The sequence below is a fragment of the Elephas maximus genome, chromosome 15 (assembly GCF_024166365.1).
Source record: "Elephas maximus indicus isolate mEleMax1 chromosome 15, mEleMax1 primary haplotype, whole genome shotgun sequence".
Classification (NCBI taxonomy): domain Eukaryota; kingdom Metazoa; phylum Chordata; class Mammalia; order Proboscidea; family Elephantidae; genus Elephas; species Elephas maximus.
Genome location: NC_064833.1, coordinates 8,475,663 through 8,495,040, shown reverse-complemented (window position 1 = coordinate 8,495,040; position 19,378 = coordinate 8,475,663). Strand labels below are relative to the sequence as shown.

Genomic DNA, 19,378 nt, shown 5'->3' with positions numbered 1-19,378 from the left:
ACCGTTCCATGACAACACTTTTTTTTTTGTGCTTTAGGTGAAAGTTTACAGATCAAGTTAGTTCCTCATCCAAAAATTTATACACACATTGTTATGTGACCCTAGTTGCTATCCCTGTAGTGTGATAGCACACTGCTCGTTTTCACCCCATGTTTCCCGTGTCCATTCATCCTGCTCCTGTCACTTTCTGCCTTCTCATCTAACCTCTGGACGGGAGCTGCCCATTATTAGTCTCATGTATCTACTTGAACTAAGAAACAGACTCTTCACGAGTATCATTTTATGTCTTACAGTCCAGTCTAATCTTCATCTGAAGAGTTGGCTTCAGAAATGATTTTAGTTCTGGGTTAACACAGAGTCCAGGGGCCATGTATTCCGGGGTTCCTCCAGTCTCAGTCAGATCATTAAGTCTGGTCTTTTTATTAGAATTTGAGTTCTGCACACCACTTTTCTCCTCCTCCATCAGGTACTTTTTGTTGTGTTCCGTGTCAGGGCTCTCATTGGTGGTAGCTGGGTACTATCTAGTTCTGCTTTCAGGCTGCTGGAGTCTCTGGTATAGGTGGCCCTTTCTGTCTCTTGGGCCAGTATTTTCCTTTTGTCTTTGGTATTCTTCATTCTCCTTTGCTCCAGGTGGTTTGGGACCAACTGATGCATCTTAGATGGCTGCACGCTAGCTTTTAAGACACCAGATGCCACTCACCAAAGTGGAATACAGAACGTTTTCTTAATAAAATTTGTTATGCCAGCTGACCTAGATGTCCCATGAAACCATGGTTCCTGGACCCCTGCTTCTGCTACACTCTTCCTCAAAGTGTTTTGGTTGTGTTCAGGAAACTTCTTAGCTTTTGGTTTAGTCCCAGTTGTGCTGACTTCCCCAGTATTGTGTGTTTTCCTTCCCTTCATCTAAGATAATTCTTGTCTATCTAGTTAGTGAATCCCCCCTTCTCTTCCTCCCCGCCCTTGTAACCATCAAAGAATGTTTTCTTCTGTGTTTAAACCTTTTCTTGAGTTCTTATAATAGTGGTCTCATACAATATTTGTCTTTCTGCAACTAATTTCAGTCAGCATAATACCTTCCAGGTTCATCCATGTTATGAGATGTTTCGCAGATTCATCGTTGTTATTTATCGTTGCGTAGTATTCCATTGTGTGAATATACTGTAATTTGTTTATCCATTTGTCTGTTGTTGGGCACCTAGGTTGTTTCCATCTTTTTTGCTATTGTGAACAGTGTTGCACTGAACATGGATGTGCACATATCTATTCATGTGACAGTTCTTATGACTCAAGGATGTATTCCAAGGAGTGGGATTGCTGGATCGTATGATACCTGTATTTCTAGCTTTTTAAGGAAGCACCAAATCGATTTCCAAAGTGGCTGTACCATTTTATATTCCCACCAGCACTGTATAAGTGTTCCAGTCTCCCCACAACCTCTCCAACATTTATTATTTTGTGTTTTTTGGATTAATGCTAGCCTTGTTGGGGTGAGATGGAATCTCATTGTAGTTTTGATTTGCATTGCTCTCATGGCTGATGATTGTGAGCATTTCGTCATGTATCTGTTAGCCACCTGAATGTCTTTTTTGGTGAAGTACCTGTTCATATCCTCTGCCTATTTTTTAATTGGGTTATTTGTCTTTTTGCAGTTGAAGTTTTACAGTATCATGTAGATTTTAGAGATTAGACCCTGACTGAATATGCGGTAGCCAAACGTTTTTTCCCAGTCTGTCGTTGTCTTTTTACCCTTCAGGTAGCCTTTTGATGAGCATTTAAATGTTTGATTTTTAGGAGCTCCCAGTTACCTAGTTTCTCTTCTGGTATTTGTGCATTGTTAGTTATGTTTTGTATTCTGTTTATGGCATGTATTAGGGCTTCTAGGGTTGTCCCTATTTTTTCTTCTATGATCTTTATTGTTTTATATTTTACATGTAGATCTTTGGTCCATTTTGAGTTAGTTTTGTGCATGGCCTTGTTCCCTTTTTTTTTTTGCAGATGGATATCCATTTATGCCAGCACCATTTGTTAAAGAGACCGTCTTTTACCCATATAACAGCCTTTGAGCCTTTGTCAAATATCAGCTGCTCATAAGTGAATGAATTTATGTCTGGATTCTCAATTCTGTTCCATCGGTCTTATGTATCTGTTGTTGTACCAGTACCAGGCTGTTGTGACTACTGTGGCTGTATAATAGGTTCTAAAATCAGGTAGAGTGAAGCCTCCCACTTTGTTGTTCTTCTTCAGTAATGCTTTGCTTATCCACTACCTCTTCCCTTTCCATATGAAGTTGGTAATTTTTTTCTCTATCTTATTAAAAAATGTTGGTGGAATTTGGATCGGGATTGCATTCTATCTGTAGTTTACTTTGGGTAGCACTGACATTTTCACACTGTTAAGTCTTCCTATCCGTGAGCAAGGTATGTTTTTCTACTTATGTCGGTCTCTTTTGGTTTCTTGCAGTAGTGTCTTGTAGTTTTCTTTGTATAAGTCTTTTATGTCTCTGGTTAGATTTATACCTAAGCATTTTATTTTCTTTGGGGCTATTGTAAATGGTATTGATTTGGTGATTTCCTCTTCGAAGTTCTCTTTGTTGGTGTAGAGAAATCCAACTGATTTTTTGTATGTTTATTTTGTATCCTCATACTTTGCCGAAATCTTCTATTAATTCCAGTAGTTTTCTTGTGGATTCTTTGTGATTTTCTTTGTATGAGATCCTATCATCTGCAAATAGGGATACTTTTACTTCTTCCTTAACAGTTTGGATGCACTTTATTTCTTTATCTAGCCTAATTGCTCTGGCTAGGACCTCCAGCACAATGTTGAATAAGAGTGGTGATAAAGGGCATCTTTGCCGTGACAATACTTTTAATGTTATCTTTACTAATACTAAAAACAGCCCCCTGATAGAGTACAGTACAAAGTTTGTAAGAATGTATTCAGGCATTTTGATGTCATACTAAAGGGATTCACTTTGAAGCAAGGTATTCCTGGGCTTAAATGTGACCTGTACTACTTATTAGCTGATGGCTTTAGACAAGTTATTTAATCATGCTAACATTAATTCCATAATTCTTTAAGATGAGGCTTGTTATGATATGGCACAGCATTGACCCACAGATTGAGATCATGGGAGTGTGTGTTTTCTTTTTTGGATGCTGCATCTGGCTTGTTCATTGCCACGTCACTGACACTGAGCACGGTGTCAGGCACAAGTGAGTGTCCAGAGATGTGCTGTTATTTTATTCACCGTCTATTGATCTGTAGTATCTGAGAACTACTGGGCTGCCACCAGGCACATAGAATTTTTATTTGTGCCTCTGATCGATGACTACTTTTGACAGGAAATTATAAATCTGATGAGATTATCTCAAACTTATGTAAGTAGAAAGTTGTTTTTACTTTATTAATCTTTTATGCCAAAAGAAGTCGATGGAAAGAAGTTATACAGATTTATCAATTAAACTGATACCTATACTTATGTGTTTTCTGATACAGTTTTGCATGAGATAATTTAAAATAGCATTCATCTGTATCTCCGTGTTCATTTGGGGGAAATAAAAAGTCATTTCCCCTATTGAGTGTTGCAGATCAAAGCTGTGTCAGAAGAATTAAAACAAGCTCTGTTGCAGCGTCCAGTTGACATAGATTTGGACGCGGTACCGAAGTCCTTGGGCGTCACAAATGGTTAAGCTCTCTTCTACTGACTCGGAGGTTGGCGGCCCTAATCCTCCCAGAGACACCGTGGAAGAAAGGTCTGAAATCCACTGTGAGAGATTACAGCCATTGAAAATGCTACAGAGAGCAGTTTCACAGTGACACTCATGGGGTCACCATGGGTTGGAATTGAAAACAGCAGTCTGTATGGGAGCAGATCACCAGGATAGTTGGTGAGGTGTTTAGGAAGGATATGTAAAATAGGCACTTGGTAAGTGGTAATATTATGTAGACTCCTACCTCTAAGCTCTACTGATACTTTATTTTAGCTGTTTATTGAAGGTTAAGGACCGAGAGCAGAAAGAAGGTACAACCCATATGAGTCCTCATTTTATAATTTACCGACAGGGATGTGAAGTCTGGTAGAGTGAGAGCTTGTAAATTGTTCGGCTTTATCTATAAATTTTATGAGAAGCAGCAGATTATTGTGGGAGAAACAGTATGGTAGTAAAAGCTCTGAATGCCCAAGTTAGCGCTAGCATTACTAATTGGGTGCCCTTGGGAAACACATTGACTCCTGGGCCTCAGCAGGTTTACAGCCTGGGTGCCTACAAGATCTAATGACAGGGTTTCAGCCTGGTACCACTGCTATCAGCGAGAAGAACCTTCCTGGAGGTCTATTTGAGGTCCACGCCCTGACGCAATCACAGCCTGAGGGATAATTTTCTTTTCCCTCTAGAATCCCTAACTCATTTGACAATCTTTCTTCATCTCTGTGAGTGTTTTTCTGAGAAGGAGACTTCATCCTTCTGAGATTTTTTATTTTTTTTCTCACCTGAGATTGACAAGTGAATGAGAGACTGGGAGGGCAGAGTCTCTCAGAGCTGCAGTTGTAGTGTCTCAGAGCACATGGAGAACCTCTCAGAGGTGACAAGACAAACTCCTCAGTGGATGGCTTTGGCAGCTCTTGCTCTGAGCATTTTTGGGGGTAATCTGAAATGTGGCTTTGGGGCCGTGCTTCTGGCACTTTACTGTGTGTATACATTGCCTGGGATCTTGTGACCCGGCAGAGCTTGATTAGTAGGTCTGCGGTGGACTGAGAGTCTGCGTTTCCTACAGGCCCTCTGTGTTGTTGGTGTGCGGACCACCTGTGATTGGCAGGGCTTCCGGTCCATGGGTGATAGCCCTGTGACACCATCTGTTGGTCATCACATGTCCTTACTCTGCATCCATCGTGCTTTCAGTGCAGGTTCTTTCTTTTTTTCCTTTGTTAAGTACCTGCTTTGTTGTTCTACATTGCATAAGTATAAGAAAAGTCCAAGACAATTTGTTCCACTCCAACAAGTTGCAAATCTGTTATTTTTAAAATTGTTGACGATATAAGACAGTGTATGAGGAAGTATGTCCATTTAGTGCAAGAACATTTTATTTACCTTTTCTTTTTATCCAAACCAAAAAAAAAAAAAAAAAAGAGACAAATACATGGCTGTGAAGTCAATCCAGCTCACAGCAACCCTCTAGAACTGCCCTATAGGGTTTCCGAGACTGTAAATCTTTACAGAAACAGAGTGCCACATCTTTCTCCCGTGGAACAGCTTGTGGGTTCGAGCTGCCACCCTTTCTGTTAGCAACCAAGTACTTAACCACTGTGCCACCAGGGCTGCTTTTCATCCAAACTTGGTGTGTTCCTTGATGACCCAGAGATCATTCCTTAGTTTGAGTCTGTGCCATTGTCCTCCAGTTCTGATTTGTTAGCATGTTTTTACTGTTTTTCTTTGTTAATAAACAAAAATAACAAAAATCTGTCTCTGTCATTTCTCACTGTCAGCCCTAGTCTGCCTTTTAGAACTAACTATGCAGCACAAGTCTTCCTGCTCTCTGTTAACATTGATATTGATAATGAAGGAGGTTAAGCGAGAGAGGTACATTGCCCAAGGTCCTAGTGGAAGGGCTGATCAAGTATCTGTGCTATAGAAATCCGGTTTTCAGTGTGGGCATATTTTGAATACTGAGAAAAGGAATCATGGCATAGTTTGAACTGGATGTTTAGAAAAATAAGTAGGATTTGGACAAGTGTTTGCTCAATTTCCTGTCTCCATTTTATAGATGAGGAAACTGTAGCTCAGAGGGAAGTTTCCCTAAGGTACACAGCTTTAAGAGCCAGCAGTGACTCTAGGATCTTAAGTTTTCCCGTGGTTCCACTCCCTAATTCAAGCCTGAAACATTCCCTGTCCTTTACTTCATCCACGCCTTTGCACCCTCTGTTTGGGACAACTGCCCTCTGGCACTATCCTGTCTTACTCCTTTCTCATCCTTCTGTTTGTCACACCTACTTTCACATTCAGAAACGGTGTGCCCCCATCTCTTTCCCTAACCCTCTTCTCTGTGTGTACTGTGCTGTCCTGGTTCCTTGTTTCTCTGATTTTCCCCTCTTCAACTCTGGCTCCTCAAGTCAGGCAGTGACTTACTCATCTCTGTAAGTCCAGTTCTGGCACAGAAAGGGCTCCCTGGAAGTTTGTGACATTGAACGAATGACCTAACATCAGAAACAGGACTGCCTGACTTTGAAATGAAAGATGAGAACAAAATATTAAAACTTCTGAAAAGCTGACGTATGGTGGGGGAGATGTTACCAGTCTATGGGAACATGTTTGAGATTCCGTCACCCTGAATTGGCTCAGCTTTTTAGTGGCCCTCCATTACATTTTTCTAGGAAGACATCATTTGGCTTATTGGATGTCGAAAACTATTCTCAGGCCAGCACTGCTGCCTCAGTCAGGCCTAGAACAGGTGTTCCAGTTTTTGTTGCATTGGCATGTGGTGGCCATGACCAGGAGCTGCGACCTAGAGCACCTTGACGTAATAGCTTTTCTTAAGTGTTTGTCCGTGGCTGGCATTTGGAGCCCTGGTGGTGCAGCGGCTAAAAGTTCAGCTGCTAACCGAAAGGTCGGCAGTTTGAATCTCCCAGCTGCTCCATGGAAACCCTGTGGGGCAGTTCTACCCTGTCCTGTAGGGTCTCTGTGAGTTGGAATTGACTTGAGGGCAATGGGTTTGGTTTTTTGTCTGGCTGGCATTTAAATTAGGAGTTCTTGTCAGAAGTTCTCACTCACCTTACAGCATTATTTGCTTCACTTACTGTCTTCACAAAGCCTATGAAGATAATTTTAAAGGAAACCACACATTTTTCTCCTTTTGTTTGTCTCCCTTTCATCGACTCCATTGTGGCTGCTCAGGAACACACCACCAGAAGGTACTTTCACAAACAGTAATTTGATATTGAGAACTGAGAGAGTCTTTCAGTGAGGGCAATTCATGGAGCTTCCAGCAAGAACAAGTAGAGAAACTCATTGCCAAGGACAGTTACCCAGCATCCCACGTGGGTTATGGGGTTTGCATATCAGGTGTCACAGCCTTTGCTTTTACTGAAAGAGCAGGTAGTACAGTAGATGGAGGGTAGGAAAGAAGGGCAGGAAGGGGCTGTGCTGACAGTTAGGTGGTAGAGTGACCTGAGAAGGTAACGTCCCAGTAAAATCTGTTTTTTAAAATTTCTGTAATTTTGGACAATCAAGAAAAAAATTATTGTCCTTAATAAGAAGAAAAAAGATATCTTAATATTGATTGTTAGATTAATATAAATCATACCATATACTGGGTGAAATATTTATGGTTGTAGTATTAACTGTTCAGTTTTTCTGTTAACATTTTTTATGATTTCATTTACTATAAGAGGAGAAGAAATCATTTCCAGTGATTAAAACAATCTTAAACATCTATGATATTCTTAATCCATTTAAAAAAGGGAATATTATTTAACATTTCTACTCAGTAAAAATTTTCTGTTTATACACTTTAAAAACAAAGGATTTTAGACATTTGAAATGGTAGGTGAAGATTAAGAAAATTTGATATACATTATCAAAACAGTAGTGTATCAAATTCCTAAAATGTGTTTATATCAAAGGAAGTTTTGCCAAATAAGTATGTTTTCCTTTCTATTCGTATATAAGCACAAATTTATAAATAATCAACAGATGTTGACTTGCCCGTAAAGCCTACCTTATAAGAACCATAAAGAAAGACTCTAGACAAAAATGCTAAGGCATTTGACTGTGTGGAACATAACAAATATGGATAACATTGCGGAGAATGGGAGTTTTGGAACAGTTAATTGTGTTCGTGAGGAATCTGTACATGGATCAAGAGGCAGTCGTTCAAACAGAACAAGGGGATACTGCACGGTTTAAAGTCGGGAAAGGTATGCGTCAGGGTTGTATCCTCCCACCATACCTTTTCAGTCTGTATGCTGAGCAGATAATTCGAGAATCTGGACTATATGAAGAACAGGGCATCAGGATTGGAGGAGGGCTCATTAACAACCTGTGTTATGCAGATGACACAGCCTTGCTTGCTGAAAGGTTGCTGAGAGAGGACTTGAAGCACCTACTGATGAAGACCAAAGACCGCAGCCTTCAGTATGGATTACACCTCAGCATAAAGAAAGCCAGAACCCTCATAGCCGGGCCAATAAGCAACATCATGATAAACGGAGAAAAGCTAGAGGTTGTCAAGGATTTCATTTTATTTGGATCCACAATCAACACCCATGGATGCAGCAGTCAAGAAAGGACACATTACATAGGGCATATTGGCTGGAAGAGATCTCTTTAAAGTGTTAAAAAGCAAAGGTTTCACCTTGAGGACAAGGGTGTGCCTGACCCAAGCCATGGTGTTTTCAGTCGCCTCATATGCATTCAAAAGCTGGACAATGAATAAGGAAGACCAAAGAAGAGTTGATGCCTTTGAACTGTGGTGTTGGCAAAGATTATTGAATATACCATGGACTGCGAAAAGCATGAACAAATCTGTCTTGGAAGGAGTACAACCAGAATGCTCCTTGGAAGCAAGGATGGCAAGACCGTGTCTCACATTCACTGGACATGTCAGGAGGGATCAGTCTCTGGAGAAGGACGTCATGCTTAGTAGAAGGTCAGTGAAAAAGAGGAAAACCCTCAATGAGATAGATTGGCATATGGCTGCAACAGTGGGCGCAAGCATAGCAGCAATTGTGAGGATGGCACTAGACTGGGCAGTGTTTCATTCTGTTGCACACAGGGTTGCTATGAGTCCAAACCAACTTTGACAGCACCTAACAACAATAACAACATATACCAAAAAAAAAAAAAAAAAAAAAATCCTTTTTATACGATAACAGGGATTGATATTTCCTTTTTTCTCTTTTAAAAATTGTTTGCAATTGGGTTAGATGTTAGAGATAGGAAGAATTTGAGTGCAGGGGTGAGAGGAGTAATGAGAAATAATTGCTCCAGTTTAGCATGCCACATTGAGGATTCGTCTGCAAATGGCACTCATCCATTTATTCATTAGTTCATCCATTCATTCATCCACCGTCTGAGCTTTCATTGAGTGGCTACCTGTAGGAGGCAGTGGGGATATGATGGTGACAAGGCAGAGGGGAGCTGTACTCCCATCCTAGTTGGCCAACTTAGACATTCAGTAGTAGGTTGGAAATAAAAGGAAGCAAGGTATAACTGTTTCTGTAACTGTCCAGCTTTTTTTTATAACCTCCAATTACTAAACTGTAAAGTTAGTTTTTATCTTAAGACAACCCAAACTTAGGAAACCTTTGGTGACTTGATGAAGTTGGATAATTAAGACCTTTCACCTGGTCCTTACTTACAAGTTTTTCCTTGTTGACATTTTATAATTCTCTCATCTGATTTGTCCAGTAATTTTACAGCAACCAGTGTAACGCTGCATTTTTCTATGCATTTGGAATCTGAAATGTGAGTTCCATTATCTCAAGGGTTAATACTAGCGATTCTGAACCTTCGTTTCAGTGCACCTCAAGAGTCCATGAAGATTGTTTTTTTTAAATGTGTTAAATTTAAGAAATTGAAATAATTGCCGGACCTCAGGAAAATCCTCCTTACAATCCAAGATGGTGTATTAGTTCCTCGAAGATTCTTCTAAAGTTAAAATATAAGTAAATAAAAAGAACCAATTTTGAAAAACAGATGCTGTGTTATTATTTTTTAACTACATGGTGGTTAATGGTGCTTGACTTAGTTTCCAAATAGTAAAACTCCCCTGTCTCACAAAACTCAGAGGATACTATTGTTAAAACTAAACACAAATTAAAAAGGAAAATTGGAGTTTAACTCCTAAGCCTAGTTTTAGCTTGATCTTAAATTAGTGGTAAAAGGCTTATCTGTAGACAAAATATACTATAAAATTGAAGGACCAGTTACGCGGGGAGACAGGAGCACAGGCTAGAGAAGTTATTGCTCATTAATCGGTACCTGCAGTAATTTTGAAGGGCCTCTGTGTGAATTCAGATTACCAGTCAGTCTCCTTCTGCCTCCTGAATTATTTTTACAAGTAGACGTTTATGTTTATTGTTTCAGAAAACATGCTTATCCATTAGTTCTCAGAACCCTTTATACTTGGCCCATGGCATCCAGGTATAGGCTTTTGTTTTTCTTGGCATTCCTAGTTATTCCTACGTTACACCTTTCGGCTTGGCATTTCTCTGGGGCTCCATCAGGAAGGCCCTCACCTCATTGGCTGCCACCTGCACAGCATTTTGCTCTGATGTGTCTTTGATTTTAATGCTGTCAGTTTTTAATCTTCCAGAAATGCCTTAAAATTTCTAGTTTAATAATGCCCCCTTTCTTATTTTTTGTACTTTTATAGATTCTTTTAAGTTTTTGTTTTTTTTTCCTGTCATTTTAATGTAATTTTGGGAGCAAGGGAGGTAAATGAATAAGCATCTCTTAGAGTGAGGCTCCTGATAGTGATGTTTTGAAAAATTTCCATAGGTCCCCAAGAACTGAAAACCAGTGGGTTACACTCTCTTTACAGCAAATTTTAGTTTAGCAGCCTACTTTGCTTGTAGCATCTGCTTTATGCAGGTGTTATGATTTTGGGTTTTGAAATATTTTTTTAAATATATAATGTCTGGAAACTCGGAATCAAGACAGAATAAGGAATTAAGGTATTTTAGTATTCTTGATTCAGCCTTCAAGACATTATGTATTTAAAAATATGCATAAAAAAACACAAAACAAAACCCACTGCCATTGAGTCAATTCTGACTCATAGCGACCCTACAGGATAGGGTAGAACTGCCCCAGAGGGTTTCCAAGGAGCACCTGGCAGATTCAAACTGCTGACCTTTTGGTTAGCAGCTGTAGCACTTAACCACTACCCCACCAGGGTTTCCGAAAACATGCATATGAAGTAGCTTTTGTTTGGGGCTTTGTGCTGACTATGGCCGCAGACATATGATCTGTGTAGGGCTGTAGTGCCTTTAATCCTCAGGAGAACCTCGTAAACTAGGTAGTGCTGTCCCCATATGACTAAAGTGTAGAAAGGGGAGATAGCTTTCCAGCACCACTGAGATAGTCAGTAGTGACGGTGACATTTGAACTTAGGTGGATCTGATTCTAGTGCCCTCTCTTTTGTTCCCTTCAGGAATGTATTCCTGCCATAGGAACAATTAGAGATTTCTTAGATTTTTGAAAACGTGACCCCCATTTATTCATTATTTCAGTGAATATTTATGGAGCACAGGATGAGGTCCCTGCCTGTGCTGGGTCCTGCGGATGCAGAGGCGAAGGGCACACCCCTCCTCTATGAGCCCAGTCTGGTCTGGAGATAGATAAGCAATTACAGTACCATGTGGTCTCATAATAGCAGAGGTTATTGCTGGAGATTCCCAGAAGTGCAGTACCCAAACTGGACTTATTCCATACTTTGGGGAATAATATATCTCAAGAACTAAGCAAAGGGGAAATACACTTAACTAATCTGAAAGTTTTTTTTTTTTGTTTGTTTGTTTTTTAATCTGAAAGTGTTTGCTGGAGTCCCTCTGCTGAGGCCTTAAGGAAGTGCTTACAAAATTATAAACTGACATATTTTTAACATCTGAGAAATTCTTTATACCTCACTGGGACTTTTACTCATTTGTACCCACGTGGCCATTTTTAGCATTACTGTCATAATCAGAAAAGAATAGCATAAAGCCTCTTTGGCCCAGCAGTTATACTCTTCCTCAGTAGCCTCTCTAGTGGTCCATTTCAACTTCTAGGTGTGTCCAAGGGAGTTAATATGCAGGCAGTGAATCAGAGGCATTCTGAAATAGTTACGTGCTCAATCAATGACTGGTCCCACTGCTTGGGGCCCATTACAAATCTATGCTGTTTCCCTCAGCAAAAGTAAAAGGATATTGTTTATTGCTCTGTCAGCCAGAGCTTTTGGATTGAGACTACAAATTGTTGTTGTAACATTATAGGTTTATATATTAAAATATAACCTCAATAATAAGGGTATTGTTTTTCATTCCTCTTTGTCTTGGCATCCTCATGAACTAATTTATTTCATTCTTTACTGTTGCTAATTTTGCATCTTTGGGAGACTTGGATTTAGTTCTTGAATGAATGATGAAAATGTAGAAGATACGTTTTTCACTTAGAAGTAGGCAAAGTTCAAAGAAATTTGCAGAGTTCAAAAAAAAATCAGAGTTCATCAACATATCAACATCTCTCCTCATCAAAAGAAATTTTAAAGGAATGAATAAACAAACCAGACTAATATAAAATAGCCTAAAACATTTATTAAGGATTAGTATAATAACACAATAGTAAGAAGACAACCCAATTAAATAATAATAACACAATAGTAAGAAGACAACCCAATTAAATAATAATAACACAATAGTAAGAAGACAACCCACTTAAAAAAATCAAAATATTTGGACACTTTACCAACAAAAGGATACATGAGTGGACAATGAGATATGTATATGAATATCATTTGAAAAGTGCTCAATATCATTAATCATTAGGGAAATGCAAATTAAAACCACTGTGAGATACTGTGTGGAACAACTGAACTGTCATATTCTTTAATGGCTGTATAAATTGGAATAACCTCTTTGAGGGAGTTCTGCTGGTTGTAAAACTAAAGATACCTATCCCTTCATGTCCACTAAAATTGCTATAATCGCAAAGACATACAAAAACAAGTATTATCAAGGATGTTGAGAAACTGGAAACTTCATACATCGTTGATTGGAATGTTAAGTAATGCAGCCACTTTGGAAAACAATAAATTATGTTATGACTTAGCAATTCCCCTCCTAGGCATTTCTATTCAAGAAAAATGAAAACATGTCCACACAGAATTGTATATGATGTTCACAGCAGCAGTATTCATTATAGCCAAAATGTGGGAATAATCCAAATGCCCAGCAACTGGGAAATAGGTAATCAAAACATGGTATAGTCATACAATGGCATACTATTTAACCATAAAAAGGAATGAACTACTGACACGTGCTACAACATGGATGAATCTCCAAGTGTTATGGTAAGTGAAAGAAAAAAAAAAGCAAAAGACCACGTATTGCATAATTCCATTTATACGAAATGTGCAAAAAAGACAAATATATAAAGACTTCAGTAGATGCGTGGCTGCCTGGGGCTGTGGGTGGGAACAGGAATTTACTGTAAATGGGCACAAGGGACCTTTTTGGAGTAATGAATGTATACTGAAATCAGTTTACTGTGGTGGTTGCACAACTCTGTAAATTTACTAAAAATCATTGAATTGTATACTTTAAATGGCTGAATTTTATGACATGTAAATTATTCCAAAATGAAGCTATTAAAACAAAACAAAAAACTAAACAAACAATAACCCCATGACCCAAAAATTCCACTCTTCAGTATTTACCAAAAGAAATGGAAAAAGCAGTGGACCGATACGTACTCATACATGTGTAGAAAACAAATTTAGTAAAAATGTTAAATGTTGGAAACTAGGTGATTGGTATATAGGCAGTCACAGAAAAATTCTTTCAGCTTTGCTGTTATGCTCGAAAATTTTCATAATAAAAATGTTAGGGAGAAGTAGCTACTGCTCATTATTTCTGTTAAGATCTTTGAGGACAGGGACTGTGTCATACTCAGCTTTGTATCTCCAGTGCGTACATATCTAGAAAACTCTTAAGTGATTAGAGGAAAGAGTGGTTTACAATAAATCTGAATAATATATTCCAGCTAATCAGTGTATATTTAAATTAATTAAAATGTGCAGTTACTTTATCCATTACCCCACCAGTGCCATCCAAGGTACTACGTAGACCACAAACTAGTCAGTATATATTTTTATTCGATACAGTGTTGCTGTCCCACAGATAGTTTTCTCACTATTTGATTGCTCTCCAATTCATTTGAATTTTCTTATTATAGTACAAATATCCATGGCCACTGAGTCGATTCCAACTCACAGTGACCCTATAGGACAGTAGAACTGCCCCACAGGGTTTCCAAGGAGCGGCTTGGTAGATTTGAACTGCCAACCTTTTGTTAGGCTGCCAAACGCTTAAGCACTCTGTGCTACCGTGGCTCCAATATAATACAAACAGTAGAACTAAAATAGAAAATGTAGGAAATACAACTTTCCAAATGTTCTAATTTAGAAATCCTTTTTAGCATTAAAAACTAAAAAAAAAAAAGTTATTCTAAAAGCAGGCATACTAGTGTTACTCTGATTCATCGTTTGATTTGAAGTTCTTGTGCTCAAGAAATTTCTGAACTGAGTGTTACCGGCGTATACCATGGGCAGCTGTGAATCCTGTGGTCATTTGCCGGTGTAGCCAATGTCTGTGCCACAGGCAGTAGACCACTGATGTTTGCTGGGTTTTCTATGCAGAGCGGAGGATAGATTGGCTGGAGGTGGTGGGTGGTGAAGAGATGTGGCTGGTGCACTGCGAACGTGGAATCCCTGCACAGATGGCCTGAGATTGTTTTGGGCAAAGGACTACATAGATTGTAAGAAATTGAAAGCAAAGACTAATCCGTATTACAGGTCAAGGCTTTATTCCGATGATCTATGTAACCTTCGAGCCTGGTGGTTATCAGACTGTATGTGACCTTTGGAGGGCCACAATGAAAAGAAACCCCTCATATGAATGCATTTGCCCTATCTTTCTTAAGAATTTGAGCAAAGGTAGTTAAGGAATGTCCCCTTGGCCTCTTTCCAGTGGGTTCCACCTGAATTTTGTGATGAAGATTAGGGCCAAGCTGCTTTGGTATCCTCTGGTAGCTTGATAGAACTAGCTTTTGGTTACTTTAATTTTCTCTTATTTTCAGAAATTGAATTTTTAGCAGTACGTTTGCTATTCCAAAGCAAATTGGGTTTGTTTCTAAAGAAGAAGTAGCGAATAGCTATATAGGCTCCCAGCATTACCCACTACAGTTCTTACTTGTATGGCACTGTCCCCATGAGTGAATCGGTCTGCGTCTCTGTCTCCGGATGTAACCACAGTGTTCTCTCCTCATTTTTCAAGTAGGGCTTATATGTTTTATCAGGTTTCTGCTTAGGTTGAGCCATTTTTGATATAGGTTGAACCACCTACTCTCTCCCTCTTTGACTTAAAGTCTCATGTTTTATGTTAAAAATACATGAATGTGTTGAAACTTCTTTAGAAGATATCTGCGCTTATTTAATTGAAGAATAGTATTTTAAATGACCATGTAGAATATTTGGTATTCGGCAGAGTATGTCTTCTTCTCTTTTTTGTGGAACTGTGGCGTACATTTTGGCCCCTGGCTTCACTAGCCCTGTGTTCTCTGGCAGTTTTAAAGCCTCTCTAAGCCTCACTTTCCTTGTCCATAAAGGGTGGAAAATAAGCCCCACCTCACAGTAGGGAGTGAAGGTTGGATGCGATCCTGGCATTGCGTCTTACAGGAGTCCTCAGCAAATACAGCCTCCCCAGAGGACTAGCTTCCTGCTCTAGTGCAGCCAGAAATTGAGTCTCCGGGCCTCTTTGATATTAACCATAGTTATTCTTGCTGGACTAGCTGCCCAAGTGACTTCACTGCCTTGTAGTAGATACCTGTCTCTCGTTTGCTTTAGTTTTTACTTTGCATATGGTCTTCTTATTCCTCACTACAGAAGTGTGGAACATCAATTTCTCTGATGGTATGATTGCATGTGAATGATGAAATACAAAAGAATATGATGAATACTGCTAATTTGACCTCGTGTTTGCAGGGGAAGGGGAGGAGTCACGGCCCGGCCAGCTGTGGTTGGTGTACCACGAGGGACACCAACTCCCAGGGGAGTCCTCTCCTCCCGAGGGCCAGTGAGTCGAGGAAGAGGTCTTCTCACTCCCAGAGCAAGAGGAGTCCCCCCTACTGGGTACCGACCTCCACCGCCACCCCCTGCACAAGAGACCTACGGAGAATACGTAAGTGAAGAAGTCACACGGCAGCCTTATCCACTGGGTGTTGTGACCAAGTGCCCTCCCTCACCTTGTCTGAGTTCTTGAATATTCCACCTTTGTTCCGCAAGCGTTTATTGAGTGCTAAGACTTTTGGATATTATAAGTAAGTACTTGGTAGTTAAAAAACAAAACAAAACCTACTGCCAAGTCAAGTCCATTCTGACTCATAGCGACCCTATAGGGCAGAGTAGAACTGCCCCACAGAGTTTCCAAGGAAGGCCTGCTGGATTCAAACTGCTGACCTTTTGGTTAGCAGCCCTAACTTTTAACCAGTACGCCACCAGGGTTTCCCACTTGATAGTAGAGGTACAGAAATGGGTAAGGCAGGCTCTTTCATCAAACAGGTTACATTCACGGTGTAGAAGAAGAATTTGGACCGTGGGAAGTGCAACCCTAACGTTAAAGAGACATGTTTTCAAGCTCTCGAAGGCTTTTAATTTAATATTCTTTCATGTTCCTCTCTAGGTTGCTTCTGAGTAATTCAGTCATTTAAGAAATAACCGCCTACCTATATCAATATGCGCAGCCTTAAATGTTTCCTTTTAAGCTGTGCTGCTGAAAATGGATTCTTTGTGAAATTCTTGTCTGTGAAAAAGACAAAAGTTCTATGGTTTTCAATTAATGCAAATCAGTTCGTTTTCTATTTACTATTCAGTAATTCTTTGATACGGTTCATAGACTTACTTAACATAAGAGAAAGAAAATATAACCATGAAAGTCGGGGAGAAAACGAATTCTTTAACAAGAATACCAGCCCCCTGGGATTTGTACTATAACTTCTTAGTTTACCATAAATGAAGAAAATAAGAAGCATTGGTTAGATGTTTCATATTAGCAACCGAAAGTAATAAAGTAACAGTATATGAACTATTGTCAAAGAAAGGGAAGCAGTGACAGGGACGAAGTGCTGGAATCATTAGGTCTTTATGCTTTGCTTTCATGGAAGTCTCTTGTTAGGTGATGTGCACCGTTTTGCACAGTTTCTGGAAGGCTGCAATAATCCCCTGGGCCACTGACAACTTCTTCAGCTTCATACAGTGTCATGGGAAGATCAAAGCCTTTGTCCTGGACATGCTGAACATTTTCTTATTCCCTGAACATGCTCTTGTAGCTTCCAGGCCTTTGCTCTTGCTGCCTGCTCTACCTAGAATGTTCTTCTCTTATTTCATCTGACTCCCTCCTGTTTGTCCTTTTTGACTGAGGCCAACTATTAGGAGTGACATTCAGAGGAGGTAACAGCTGACCTGTTGAGTATTACTTTAATTACGAGCTGTCTCTCTCCTAGCTAGACCGTGAACTTCTGGAAGGGCAGGGATGGATAGCTTTTATCTCTTTGTACTTGGCAGAGAGTGCATAGTGGGGTCTCAGAGAATTACATTGAATGAGTAAATTCCTAAGTAGTTCTTTTTCAACATTTTGCTGTTCAGTTAAGGAGAGATGTGGCCCTGTCTCTTCCCTTTTCTCTCCTTCTGTTTGGACATGTTCCTCCTTCTTGATATTCTTTCTAAGCTGACAGTAGTAATCCAGCCTGAGCTCTCCATAGATGTTGAGTCTCCTGAAAATAGCAGGGGCTAGAAAGGAGAGAAAAGTGTTGTTAAATTACTTGAGGTGGCCTGTTGTCTGTTTCTTTCTACCTCAGCTCACCCTTACTTCTTTTAGGGGTGGTTGGATGATTTCATGGAAATTGCCAGGCAGGGGTGTAAGACACCTCTTTCCTAGACCCTACTTTATCACAAATGTGATGTAAGTCAGGGTAGGTATTTAATTTATTTGGTTTCACAGTCCATGTGCATCAAAAAGAGATATTGCCTTCTTTTTATGAATTAATTCATCTTTCCACTCAACAAATTTATTGAATGCCTACCATGTTACCAAGGCACACATGTTCTTTATCTCAGCGTATATAATCTAGTGAGTCTAGCAAGAAATTAGATGAATATTTGAAAGGTTGGCGTCCAGGAGAGAAAAAAAAAGAGGAGAGAAATTCAAGATACTTGTTTTTGTTATTTATAGCTCTAATTTTTATTGACAGGAAAGGCGTAAAACAATTGAATTGAAAAGTATTCTGTGAGCTAATTTATTCCCTTTTCCATCTACTACAGTGGCTAACAGGATAATGGCAGTGGAGAAGAATACAGGTAGCACCTGACTTAGGACGTATTTGAGTTACGACAAACCACACTTACGACTGTCCATTTTATTTTTGTACATCTTATCCTTTTTTTTATCCTTAGTAATATATATTACATACAGTGTTGCAGTGTGTAATTTGCTGATGTTATATCATTCTCAGATATTCATCCTCAGATGTTCAAAGATAGGATTTATAAAGACATTGATAATAAAAGGCAATAATAATGAAAACTAAAAAAGAAACACTAGGTATTCAATGTACGCCAGAACTGACTTAGATGGAGTTGTTGGAACAGAACCCTGTCGTAAGTTGGGGGCTGCCTGTACTTGAGTCCTCTCAGGAGCAGACAAGGGTTTGAGAGCTCCGAAGAGGAAAGGGAGCCTGTGTTGTTTGAGTCCCAGACTCATGCCTTGCCCTCTTCTAGGCGCTGACTATAGCTGCTGCTGCAATTCCAGTGTGAGCGTGACTGGCTCCAGGGTCAGTGTTCTGTCTGTCCCATAGTGCCGCCTTCAATCCCTGACAGCCACATCTGCCATTGTCATTTTAACGTGACTGGAGTTCAGCATTAGCAATTTCATCAACTTCATACAACAACTCTCGCACACACACAAAAAACAATTCTGTGCTTTCTATGTATGCTTTTAGAAGTATAAAAAACTAAACCAAACCCGTTGCCATCGAGTCAATTCTGACTCACAGCGACCCTATAGGACAGAGTAGGCTGCCCCGTAGGGTTTTTAGGGAGCACCTGGTGGATTCAAACTGCCAACCTTTTGGTTAACAGCCAGAGCTCTTAACCACTGCACCACTCGGGTTTCCTTCGGTTGCATAGTGGGACACAAAAGAAAGGAAGTACTCTATGAGTGCACCCTCTTCCTCAAGTTGAATTACTGTCATGAGGGGATCAGATTATCAGTGTTGTAACTCTCCCAGTTAGTTTAGTATCTGCTGTTCCTGGGAATACCTGTTAAAATTAATTTCCAAGAGGAAAGATTTTCCCCATCTAGCCTAGCATTTTTGGAAGCCCTCTTTCTGCAGTTAGAGTAAGAAACATCTGTAGCTATGTAAGAAGCATTGTCAGCAGCTGGTCTGAGGAGCTGACAGAGCCCCTCACCTTGCTTACAGCGGCTCACCATGAGTAACCCTGCCTCTCAGGTTACCCTTTTGAGGTCACCTTCCTTCCCTGACTCAACTGTAATTAAATTTCTACTTGTAGCCCCTCTAATACAGCTTTGCAGTCTCTAGCATATCCTCAGCCATTGACTCTTTGGTCTTAA

At 39.8% G+C, this 19,378-nt stretch overlaps 1 protein-coding gene across 7 annotated transcripts in view; it reads left to right on the top strand.

The window, feature by feature from the left end:
- The window catches only part of KHDRBS3 (KH RNA binding domain containing, signal transduction associated 3), a 185,196-nt gene that overhangs the window by 103,682 nt on the left and 62,136 nt on the right, over positions 1-19,378 (top strand). For all 7 annotated transcript variants that reach the window (XR_007513244.1, XM_049853671.1, XM_049853668.1 and 4 more), the window contains one exon: positions 15,736-15,931. Coding sequence is in view for 6 of the 7 variants with exons in the window: in XM_049853671.1 (XP_049709628.1) it covers positions 15,736-15,931 (196 nt within the window). In the remaining variant the exon portion in view is untranslated. The remainder of the gene's footprint in view (positions 1-15,735; positions 15,932-19,378) is intronic.